The sequence below is a fragment of the Dreissena polymorpha genome, chromosome 3 (genome assembly GCF_020536995.1).
Source record: "Dreissena polymorpha isolate Duluth1 chromosome 3, UMN_Dpol_1.0, whole genome shotgun sequence".
NCBI classification, from domain to species: domain Eukaryota; kingdom Metazoa; phylum Mollusca; class Bivalvia; order Myida; family Dreissenidae; genus Dreissena; species Dreissena polymorpha.
This window is the reverse complement of record NC_068357.1, coordinates 36,576,004-36,588,951: the sequence shown is the minus strand read 5'-3', so window position 1 is coordinate 36,588,951 and position 12,948 is coordinate 36,576,004. Positions and strand designations below refer to the sequence as shown.

Here is a 12,948-nt window from a genome sequence, read left to right as displayed (position 1 = left end):
AAAAAAAAAAATTTTTTTTTTTTATCCTTAAAACATATAAGTTGACCTGATCTGGTGTAGAAAGTAGAAAGTATTGCATAATTAAATTATCTGTTGCCTTGAATTTGTTTGAAAAACTGTAAAATATGTTAATGATTATTTCAGACTTTCCTTATTTTCCTCAAAATCCGGCGCTTCATGCGATATTTTTCACCTAAAAAAAGGCCAAGCCTTTTCCCCAAATTCAGATTAAAAAACCTGCACTTATCACACATGTTCATAATATTTTGTAAAATTTTTAATAATAAGTTATCCAAATAGTCGATATTTACCAGTTAACGGCTTCTTTGAAATATAAGAAACACTATTTACATGCGATAATTTTCCCAATTGAGCCAATTTTGCGATTAATTTTTTTCCCAAATGGGAGTTTTCACGACGCCAAATTCCCAAAATTTCAGTGTGGCGTTTTCCAAAAATGGAGCGGAAAAAGCCTGGTTATAAATAATTGTATTATTCCCATTATTATTAAACCATTCAAATATAATGTCTACAATGAGGATTAAAGTAATTACAATGTAATAAGAGATTTATGAATAATCATATGCAAAAAAAAAAAAAAAAAAAAAAATTTTTTTTGGGAGGGGGGGGGGGGGGGGGGGGGGGGGTGGTAGGGCGGAGGTTCGGGAGGGCAGGGCGCGGCGCCCTTCGATTTAGGCCTAGCTGGAGCACTGATTGAACCAATACATGTACCTGTGAAACAAGAGCGCCAAAGCTCCTAGGTAGCCAACCTGGGACCCAAAGGAATGCATACTGTAAAACTCAGTCACATGTCAAGGGGGTGGATATAAAGATGGTAGGAAAATTTGGCATTTTGATTTTGTGTATGTTGGAAACACAATGTAGCCCTCATCATGCTTTCGACGCTGACTGAAGCCAATCTCAATCTCTTGTTTTGGTCATGTTTGACTATTGAAATATTTAGCAAGCTGCTCCATGTTTTCCATCCGACAGAAACCATTTTCAAACTGGGCTTTGCTTTTCTGAGCAAGTTTCATGATAATTTGGACACAAATGTGACTTTTACAGTGTTTACAAGGTTTAAATATAGCCATACTGTGATTTTTTTGCCAAAAGTTACAGCTTCTTACAGGCTGCTTCCCAATGGCAAAAAGTAACAGTTCTTTCCAAAAAATCTGACCAAAATTTCCCCAAAGAGGTACAGAACTTTTCCAATAAAATTAATACATGTAATTGGTTTATTGAGTATATTGAGTATACAAGGATATCATTCTGTAACACTTTATAGTATACATTTCAAAATGCAGTTAGACATTCAATTATAATCAAGTGGAATACTGCTGTTTATAATCATATAAATAAAAAAATGTTTCATTTTTCCCAATGCCATGTTTTTGCCTCCAAATGGCAAAGGCTATAAGCTATGAAAAGAAAAAAATCACTGCCATATAAAGTTGCAGATTTTGAGGCATATGTTTTATTGATATCGTTCCGTAACACTGTTGTGATTGTAAAATACTTGTTTACATGTAACTGGTTTTATTGTTGTTTTAACTGGAAATTTTAGGTAAGGTAAGGCCGACCCCTGGGACCAAAACCATTTTCATTGATCATTAAAAAAAAATGTTGAAGTTCAGAGCAAGTTTCAAGGAAATTGGACTAAAGATGTGATTTATTGAATTTCACAAGGTTTTTCTTTAATCTGACCTGGTGACCTTCTTTTTGACCCAAAGTGGCTTAGTTTTGATCTGAGTTGAGATATGATTGCAACATTTGGTCTAATGAAGACTGGGTAATAAATGTGACCTCTAGAGTGTATACAAGGCAGATATTGACAACAAACAACCCATAAATGAAAACAAAAAACGGACAAACGTACAGTACAGGCACCGTGTACTTTCACAAAAACGCCTGTCCGCGGTGTTCACTTTTCCCGATGGGTGCCATTTCGCGGGGTACGGACACGCTAACTGAAACGCGGTGTTTGGCGAAAACGGCGAACACCCGAAATCACCATGATTGCACGCTATCGTTAACACGAACAATGGTGATCACCGCGATGCTGCATAGCTGCCGTAAAAACCTGTCTGCAAGGGTCATTCACGCGTTTTAAATGTACATGTACAAAAGAAAATCATATACTACATGTAGATATTAAATGAATGTGCACATGTATGCGTACTTAAAAGGGGACAGTACGTAAAGTCGGAAACATAAATAAAGCGTTTAGATGATCCATAATAATATTAATAACTCTTATGGTTTAATCAATGCAATTGCCCTTTTTATCAACAAATATAGAGTTTCAAAGAAATCAATTGAGTATTAAATCATTTATTTACTTGTGTCCGACTTTAAGTACATGTACAGTCCGAATTTACGTTCTGCATCAGTATATTACGACAATTGTGTGTAGTTAGTATACAATACAATAATTGTTTCAATAATGAGGGAACTGAAACAGCGTAACGATCACGATAAAGTGTGTCTAAATTATTATCCCCACGCTTTTTGAAAAAAAGGTGGGGATATTGTGGTTATCTCCGCCGTCCGTCCGTCTGTCTGTCTGTCCGTCCTGGCCACTATCTCCTCCTACACTAAAAGCACTAGAACCTTGAAACTTACACACATGGTAGCTATGAGCATATGTGCGACCCTGCACTATTTGGAATTTTGATCTGACCCCTGGGTCAAAAGTTATAGCGGTTGGGGTGGGGCCGCGTCAGAAATTATCACTCCTTTTTTTAGGTTATTTTACATTTACTTCTTTATTTCTACACCGATTCACTTCAAATTGATACTGGACCTCTCTTATGACAATACGGTCAATCTCAACCATGCATGGCCCCATTCCCAACCCTGGGGCGCCCCGCCCACATAGGCCACACCCACCAAAAATTTCCATTTACTATAATTTTTTCATTTCTACACGGATTCACTTCAAATTGATACTGAACTTTTGTTATGACATTAGGGTCAATCTCAACTATGCATGGCCCCAATCCCAACCCTGGGGCGCCCGCCCACATAGGCCACACCCACCAAAAAATTCCATTTACTATAATTTTTTCATTTCTACACGGATTCACTTCAAATTGATACTGAACTTCTCTTATGACATTAGGGTCAATCTCAACTATGCATGGCCCCATAACCAACCCTGGGGCCCCGCCCACATAGACCACACCCACCCAAAATTGCCTTTACTATAATTTCTTCATTTCTACACCGATTCACTTCAAATTGATATTGAACTTCTCTTATGACAAAACAGTCAATCTCAACTATGCATGGCCCCATTACCAACCCTGGGGCGCCCCGCCCACATAGACCACACCCACCCAAAATTGCCTTTTACTATAATTTCTTCATTTCTACACCGATTCACTTCAAATTGATACTGAACCTCTCTTATGACAATACGGTCAATCTCAACTATGCATGGCCCCATTACCAACCCTGGGGCACACCTAGGTCAAACATTCGGCGTGGGGATACGCGTCGGCCTCTGCCGCGCCATTTCTAGTATTTTATTAAAATGAAATGTCAATGCCAAATAATTCGCGAGATACCCCAATACTTTAGTTGAAATTCACAACAAAACTTTTAATGGAAATTAAATGATCTCAATGTTGTACCCGCTACAAAAATTGTATTTACAAATAATACACCCACGCCAATTTTCACGCTTTTTTGTCTTGACAAAGAAATTCATTTATTTCATGTAGAAGTTGTAACCGAAAACAGGGGTTTTTTGGCCCGATTTTATAGCCGAAATTCGGCTATGTTCCCAATCCCAAAAAGTATACTTTTTTCCCAAAATGTGGCAAAAAATTCCCAATTTCCAAAAAAAAAAAAATTTAAACAAAAAAATTTTTTTTTTTAGAAAGAGTCTAATGCGTATTTTATCTCAATTTTAATTCAATTACATCTAACAAAGTATTATATGATTTTGTTCTTTTAATTTGAATGATTATAAAGAGTTATAGCAAATTTAGTATTTCCCTAATCAGTGGACTTTTCATTTGGAATAAAAAGGCTAATGAATTTATTTTCCCAATTTCATAAAAATGCCGATAAAATTCCCAATTCCAAAGCCATGGGCTATCTTCCCAAAAAGTTGGAAAAAACCCTGGAAAATAGCCATACACGACGCCGCCGACGCGTGCAAACCGTGTCGGGTAAATTACGCATATGTTGGAATACAACTGTCCTGATTTGGCGCTTATTTCATTAAATCTCTAAATAGAATATGCTGAAATTCATTTGATACTTTCGAAAATTGCAAACGTTTGTGTTTACGACATTCTTAAGCACTCTTATCGTCTATATTAACCACCTATAATTTGCTTGTAAAAATGGAAATCAGGCATATATGGGATTATCGAGTAATGGATAAAGATGGGAAAAGTTGCATATATATATATATATATGAATTGAGACAGTTGACACGTATGTATCGGGGAATCCAGAGACTCAGGATAATACGATTACTACAATCAGTTATAAGGTCTCCATGGCTTCAAACTCTTAATTGAATAATCAAACACGCAATTATCACTCCTCCAGGTACAGTATCATACAGCTAGGTGCAACACGGTTTTCTTTTATACGCCGCGTTTAAAAAGTCAGAAAACACTGTCATGGGCATGGGTATGAAATACATTATTCATTATCACTTTTAAAGGAAAGAGATCAATACAATACGTTTATGTTCAATTACTTTATTTTTAGCAAACGATGAACACCGCGTTAGATATTATGGGTCCACGGTGATTCGCTGTGGTCGCCTTATGGCAAACGGCCCCCGCGACATTTGATCTGAACACCCATTGCGGGGGTCATATTGGTAAGCGAACACAGAGAGATGAACACTGCGGCAAGTGGCGTTTGTGTAAGCACAAGGTGCCTGTAATCAGGGCCTTCAATCCATTTTAGGGGAAGCGGGTTGCTACCCATAGCAGGGGGAATTTTCGCGCGTTTCCCTTTAAGGGGAATTTTTTACTTACTCTCTAATTATAACATTTGTACATGTTTGCACTATATTCATTGCTTTTTTCATAATTTAGTATGTTTGACAAGATATCTGCCCTGCCCCCCCCCCCCCCCTCAAAAAAAAAACATTTTTTTTTTTTTTACATATGATAATTTATAAATGGCTTTAGTTTAATTCTCATTGTAGACATTATATTTGAATGGTTTATTAATAATCAAAATAATACAATTATTTATAACATATAAATTAACATGCAATAGAAAGCATTCCAGAAACACATGCGAGCTCGAACGTGTCCTTTTCACAAAATACTGCGCGTCGAAAGTGCCCTTTTGACAAAAAACCCCCCTGCCCATTTCAAATTTCAAATCCTAGCTGGAGCACTGGTCTGTATATAAAAAAGCTCATCATAAGCAAGTTATGCTAAGGTGAGCTAAAAAGGGAATAATTTTCAACGATAAATTGTTCATGCAGCATCTACTCGTATACAACAGCTGTTGTATATAAAAAGAATGCCATTGAATATACATGTCAAGTCCATAACAGTCATAGGAAACTTTCAAAATCTTGGCATTCAATACCATGCTGGACTTTTAAGCGCTTCTTAGTAGATGGGATATTATGCAAGTAAATCTATCCTTTATCAAAAAGTTACTGTAACAATAAATGTGCAGGTCATGTAATTAACAAGAGTCAAGACTCATGAATTAGCAGTCATTAATTCAACTTCATTCTTTTCACTAGAAGAGCTTTATTTGAGCACAACTCACCCTTGCTTATGCGTCTTAGAACATCTGGTGAGTTACAGTCCCAGCCCACAAGTGCTTGTGAGTCGAAATGCTGCGAGAAGATTAACTCATCTCGACCGGGCGTCTCTACAAACTGCTGACCAACTCGCCGCGGTTTTGGAGTCTTTAGCCTCTGTGGCGAGCGCATTGCAGGATCTTTGTCACCAAATAACAACATGTTTTATAAAGAAGCTTCAAATTATATAACATGTAGAGCACTTGAATTGATTAAACTATTAAACATACGGTCACATGATGTGCTTTTTTAACATGATAACATTAAGGTTACAATACACTAAATGATCGCTTCATGTAGGGCTGTACTCTCTAAAAAAATATCATAGTTGATATAGGCATGTTTTACACTTTTTACCATTATTCAGGTGTTATCTTGCGGAGATAATGGTAGGGCATGAATAGGTGTTTACTACTGAATCCCTGAAATATGATACACTTGAAGACTATAGTAAACCATTGCACTAGAAAAGGTTACATTCCACTAAGAAACGGCCGAAAAAAAAGTTGCAAAAACAGTCGATTTTGATTTGTGTCAAGTTCTTTCTTGCATTGTACATGACATATCTTTTTTATTGCATAAATCGATTCCGCTTAGAATGGCCTTTAAGAAAAGGTATGGTTATGGGGGTCTCTATGTGCAAAATGTTGCATTTATTTTCGCTCAAAGTTGTCGCTTTTACATTGAATTATATAGGAAAACTATTTGGTGTATTATGACCTAAACGCAAAACCAGGCCTAGTCACAAAGAAGCTGTTTTTACAGAAAATCATCATTTTTTTAGTGAGATATGATGCGTTTTGGCAAATTTCACGGAATAAATGCGTTTGTTTCACGAATTTAAGGAGCATCGTGAGTTTTTGAGAAAAAAATATGTTTTCAGAGGGAAATAAGAAAAAAAATGTACAAAAACTCGTCTTGAGCATCTCAAATCGCAACAATTTGTGCTGAAAGAGCTCATGAACACGTTTTAATAGTTGTTTACTTCTTTTTCTACATAGCTTGTAACAATATTCCAGTATTTTGACCGATTGTAATTATTTAGGGTAATCGTTTTACGCCTGAACGCCCGTTATAAATCAAAGCTCCGAACGCGAAAGCCACATGGCTTATCAGGCGTTATAATAAAATGCATTTTCAAGCATTTCTACGTGAAAGATCGGTCTGAAAATTGGCATGCACATAGAAAATAGGTTTATAAGTATTGAGAAGTGCTTATTTTTCGCGATGTTAACAGTAAACGTTGTCTTATAGGTTACAATACACTAAATGATCGCTTCATGTAGGGCTGTACTCTCTAAAAAAATATCATATCCTAGCGTTACCAGTTTCCGATAATTTAACAATAAAACTCACCTTAAAAAATTGTCTGTGTTTATTGTCGTCTTTTCTGTCACTGCATCGTCAAGATGAATGTTCAAAGTGTAATTTACAACGAAAAACGGGAACAAACAAGCCAAAATAAGGGAAGTTAACAATAAAAACAAACGGACGTCAAAAACTGTAAAAACAGAAAGTGCGACACCGGTTTCCGATAGTTCCATGAATAGTCATATCGTGACGTCATTTCAAGCACTGACTTACGAAACAGCGGTGCAAATGCACTAAAACTATAAACAAATTCAATTAAGAAACAATATTCATTGAAATCGCAAATTTAAAACAACAAAAAAACTTATTTAACAACATGGGCATTTGAAAGAGGTGTTTCTCCGGACTACTCTGACTGGTGTGCAGTATTTAAGGTGTGTCCAGTGTTGGCATACATCACATTGCGCCCATGTGTAAATTGCAAGAGACTGTCCATCTTTTGAAGTGCAGTTGTACTTCTTGCACACACAACATTTCTCATCGTCCGTCACATCTTCATCTAAGGACATGGAGTCATCATCACTGGTCTGTATTGCACGTGATGGTCCTGCTACTGGACTGCCTGTAGTTGTTGCCTTGCCAGCGGTCGATGGGCGGGTGGCGGACTCGGCAATGTATTGACGCACATCGTTGAACGTTTTGTCTTCCGTCATTGCTTTGCCACCAACAAGCTTGTGGATATTTCGGCGGGGTTTGGACACTTTCTTCGAAACTTCAGTGGGGAAGTCACTTAAGAACTTTGCACCGTCGTTTATGTCAGGCTCATGTTGGATAATGTTATCCGCACCAGAAGCCAGCTTTTCACAGGTGGCTGCATACAGCTCTGAAGGTGCTATGGCATCGCCAAGACTAGTCACCGCATCAATGGCATTCTGCAACGGATAAATTCCAGTCTTCCTGAACGATGCTTGCAAGTTGACATGCGACAGAGCTACAGTGTATGCTTTGCACGCCAATTTGCAAACATCGTACCGGGTCACACATTGGTGGTGCAGTCTGGAGTACGTTAAACATTCCTGGTTGTATTTCTTTTGGAATGGGCCGAAACAACCGACATCCATGGGCTGTAAAATATGGGAACAGTGAGGTGGTAGAACGAATAGTATTATTCTGTTCTCTTTTGCCCATTCAATGAGTTCAATGGAGATGTGACTCTTGTGGCCATCGTACAACACCAATGTGGTATCTTCTTGGTTGCGTCCCATGGCATATTTCAAGAAGTGTGTCTTCATATAGCGAAGAAACAATTTCGCTGTTTGACCAACCAGATTGTGTCATCATGCCTGCAGTCCCTTCACTCTTTCCGACCATAAGCTCCGGTAGCATCCGTTGACCGGGAAATACAAAGATGGGGGTATCTGGGAACCAAGAGCATTTCCTCCGCCGATCACTGTCACCGTTTTCGATCATTCGGCCATCACCACTTGAGGACGTGCATCGAAGCCAGCTACAATATTTGGTGGTCTATATTCGGTATTTATACCCTTTTCGTCGATGTTGTACACAAGGTGAGGTTTGTTGTGCAACTCGTACTTGTCGAAGATAGTTTTCAGTTCTTCAAAGTAGTTCAGGATCACCTCCTTAGAAGCACACCTTGCTCGTTGTTCAGGAAGTCCGGATGGCTTAACAACTTTGAGTTCTGGCCACCTGCCCATGAAGCCATAGAACCATTTGAGACTGAGTGGTTTCTCTTCCCTTCCCCGTTTTCCAAGGTAAACAGCGAAGTCGGACGCCTTGGTGCATATTTCTGCCCGAGTGTACCCGTACCCGACACGCGCTAGACCTTTCACATGCTCTACCAGTAGCTGTTCCTCACTGAGGCTAAGCAGCGGTGCGGGTCCATTTTTTAAGCTATCAACCGACACTCTACTGTCTACGCGATCGCGCAACGTGGTAAGAGGCACTCCATATATCTTTGAAGCCCTATATACGGGGATATTATCCTCTTTAACTGCCATGAATGCCCTAGTTAGAGTTGTCGGTGAATACGAACGCCGCCTTGCATGCGTGGGTCCGCGGGAAGTCGGAGATTTAAGCTTTAAACAAAATGATTTGTTCCCTCAGTTTTTGCCTTTGCTGTATACCCAGCAGAGTAGCAGTATGTGTTGTATGATTTATCAATGTATTGATGTAAATTTACAGAACTAAAACCATATTATGAGCAATCGAAATCCATTCCGATATAATAAGTCTAAGCAGAACATGTTAATTTATAACCCGCGTTTACAGTAGGGTGTAGTATTTTACAATAATCACTGAGGAACTTTACCCATAACATTACAGTGGGCGGAGTTTACGAAACAAAACATGGCTGTCGTATTGAGCGTTCATAGTTAATTGATGTATTCAGACCTTGTTTACTAAGTAACAAAATGTGTACTTAGCAGAAACCAGTTAAAAACGTATACACTTGTAATAAGTAAATTTGCTACCTTAATTCGCAGCATTTTCACGAAATTGTTCAGCTACAAAAAATCGCCGATGTCGAACGCACTTGCTTGCAAGTTGTTTACCTGTGACGTCATGTAGTTAACAAAAACACGCGCAATATCGGAACCTATCGGAAATAGGTGTCTATCGGAAACGGGTAACGTCACGATAGTTGACAGGAAGGCATGTTTTACACTTTTTACCATTATTCAGGTGTTATCTTGCGGAGATAATGGTAGGGCATGAATAGGTGTTCACTACTGAATCCCTGAAATATGATACACTTGAAGACTATAGTAAACCATTGCACTAGAAAAGGTTACATTCCACTAAGAAACAGCCGAAAAAAAAAGTTGCAAAACAGTCGATTTTGATTTGTGTCAAGTTCTTTCTTGCATTGTACATGACATATCTTTTTTATTGCATAAATCAATTCCGCTTAGAATGGCCTTTAAGAAAAGGTATGGTTATGGGGGTCTCTATGTGCAAAATGTTGCATTTATTTTCGCTCAAAGTTGTCGCTTTTACATTGAATTATATAGGAAAACTATTTGGTGTATTATGACCTAAATAACACATTGACATAAGTTTTCGCGAACAGCAACAAATGTTTACCTGACACATTTTCTGTAGAGTTAGTTCCTGGTTTCTTAAGTTTCAAACGCTTACATTCAAGCCGAGTTTTCATTATTATTGAAAAACATAGAGTGCAGCTTTCATTATAAATTTACATTTTAATATTTTTATTTTTGTATGTTGTACCGTTACCAAAACGAGGTATCGCTCATTGCACATTTAAAAAAAATGTAAAATTCCCTTTTCATTTCAAATAAATAACACATTCACAATTTTAACATTAAGACTGATTTGTGTCTGTGAAATAAAATAAATTACAATATTTCGTATTATTTGAGTTATCGGATAATTTGCGTGCATCAAATTTGCGTACATCAATAAAAAACATTACCCTACAGTACAGAGAAAGATGCGGGAAGCACAAACTGTTAAGACGTTGAAAACTTAAAGCGATATGTAATTTACATGTTTTTTTTATTGAGATAAAGTGTAAATGGAAGTGAACAAAACTTTGCAGCATCTTTTTATGAGTACAAAGTGACCTGTTTTTAAATCAATATGCTATAACTTTTGAAGTTGTACTATAGGGTGTACGATAAAGGGGCCTTTTCACAGATTTTGGCATGTTTTGAAATATTTCAGTAAATGCTTTATATTGATAAATTAAAAAATTGTGTCTAAAAAGCTCCAGTAAAAAATTAAGAATAAAATTAAAAAATGAAGAAAAAAAGGTTTTTACTGTAATCCTCAGTAGGACTAGAACCACTGAACTCTGGAGTTCTGGAGTAAAAACGCATTAGACCACTCAACCATCCTTCCTTATACAATACATGATGTATTTTATAAACGAATAAACGCGTGACATCAAGCGCACATGCAAAGTTTAAACTCCGCCCACTGGGTGGTAAGAAGAGATGGAATTCATATAAGCGCATATAGAGACTGCAGGGTTTTTTCCACTTTTTGGGAAGATAGCCCATGGCTTTGCTTTGGAATTGGGAATTTTATCGGCATTTTCATGAAATTGGGAAAATAAATTCATTAGCCTTTTTTTCAACATGAAAAGTCCACTGATTAGGGAAATACTAAATTTGATATAACTCTTTATAATAATTCAAATTAAAAGAACAAAATCATATAATACTTTGTTAGATGTAATTGAATTGAAATTGAGATAAAATACGCATTAGACTTCTTTCTAAAAAAAAAAAAAAATTTTTTTTTTTTTTTTTGGAAATTGGGAATTTTTTGCCACATTTTGGGAAAAAGTATACTTTTTGGGATTGGGAACATAGCCGAATTTCGGCTATAAAATCGGGCCCAAAAAAACCCTGGACGGTGAACATAATCATTAATTGTATTGATAATCATGCACTATATCAAATATAATTTTATAAATTATATCTGAATAAAACATTAGCATGCAAGGAAATGCATTTAAGGAACGATTATATTGTTTTTATTTGTTTTTACTAAAAACATAATCGGGAGTAGAACACAATCTACGAGCTTGGTCTATGTGGTTACCACAAAGATCTCTCTACTTAGCACATAATTTTAGATTAAAACAATCTCAGAAATGTAAATTCTTTAAGAATAAATTTAATTTAATGAAAGAACACAATTAAGGATGAAAACAAACAACAAATAGATCAATTTTAAGTACGCAACATATAAGTTCTGAATTTAACCTTAATATGTCTTAAACTTACCATGTTACACATTAAATAAATTATCTCTATAAATGTAATTGTTTTTATTTAATAGTTCACACCAATTTTGACACTGTTTCATCATTGTTAACCCAGTGTTTAATTGCTGATCACAAACTGATTATCTCGTCCAGACAGTTACAAAGTAAACATGGTGTCATAAACCCAGGGATCTATACTTGGGGAGCCTGCATTAACCACATGTGGCAGTGTTTTTTTTCATTCAAAATTGGGTCCGGTAACCGGACCCATTCCCAATGGAAAAAGTATATATTTTTACCAAATGGGAGCTAAAAATTCCCAATGGATGTTTCCAAAAAAAAAAAAAAAAAATTATTTTTTTATTTTTTAGATCTCAATATTTTGTTCATCTCCCATCCATATAAGATCAACCTTAGTAAATATAAAACTGGACACACTTGTTTCCTCAATTTTGAAGCATTTGTTAGCAAAACAACAACAACACTCATTTCCCAATTTTAGTCAAAAGGCAGCACATTTTTCAAATCCAAAGGGACCCGGCCCCATTCCAAAAATGGTGAAAAAAAAAACACTGATGTTCATAGCCATCTCATCGTCCGACGTCCGCGTCGTGCTAAAACCTTAACATTTTGTTAAGGTTTTGAATATTGGCTCTAAAATCACAGTGCTTCAACCTACAACTTTGAAACTTTATATGTAGCTGCAGCTTGATCGAGTTTAACATGCCACACCCATTTTCGGGTCACTAGGTCAAAGGTTAAGGTCACTGTGACCTCTTAAAAAAAAAATTCTGACAAGCTTTAATTTATTCAAATCTGCACCTGCAGCCGAGTGTGGCACCCGTTATGCGGTGCTCTTGTTTTGTTTAGATTTGATAAACATTGTGAACTTCATTATACAAATGTAATATTTATAAACTCTATATATATAGCGGTATTTTTCATTGTTTAGTTTACGAAGAACGATGTCTGGTCAAATCTGGTTCGGTTCGGTAAATTTTAAAAAGTTATCTGTCCTCATGTCTGGTAAGATTTCTTATATATATATAAGACTGCAGGGTTTTTTCCACTTTTTGGG

At 36.7% G+C, this 12,948-nt stretch overlaps 2 protein-coding genes across 5 annotated transcripts in view; one reads left to right on the top strand and one right to left on the bottom strand.

Annotated features, from left to right (window-relative positions):
- The window catches only part of LOC127873697 (serine-rich adhesin for platelets-like), a 32,448-nt gene extending 22,007 nt beyond the window's left edge, over positions 1–10,441 (bottom strand). The window contains exons 1-2 of one of the 3 annotated variants that reach the window (XM_052417637.1): positions 10,217–10,441; positions 5,767–5,940 (exon numbers count right to left, since the gene is read on the bottom strand). In XM_052417637.1, coding sequence (XP_052273597.1) covers positions 5,767–5,940; positions 10,217–10,289 — 247 coding nt within the window. In that variant the 5' untranslated portion in view covers positions 10,290–10,441. Of the gene's footprint in view, positions 1–5,766; positions 5,941–7,156; positions 7,288–10,216 lie in introns of those variants that run through there. The other 2 variants (XM_052417639.1, XM_052417638.1) reach the window with 2 other exon arrangements.
- A 94-nt stretch (positions 10,442–10,535) lies between these two features.
- The window catches only part of LOC127873723 (CDAN1-interacting nuclease 1-like), a 28,772-nt gene continuing 26,359 nt past the window's right edge, over positions 10,536–12,948 (top strand). The window contains exon 1 of one of the 2 annotated variants that reach the window (XM_052417685.1): positions 10,536–10,633. The gene's annotated coding sequence lies outside the window, so the exon portion shown is untranslated. The remainder of the gene's footprint in view (positions 10,634–12,948) is intronic. The other variant, XM_052417686.1, reaches the window with a different exon arrangement.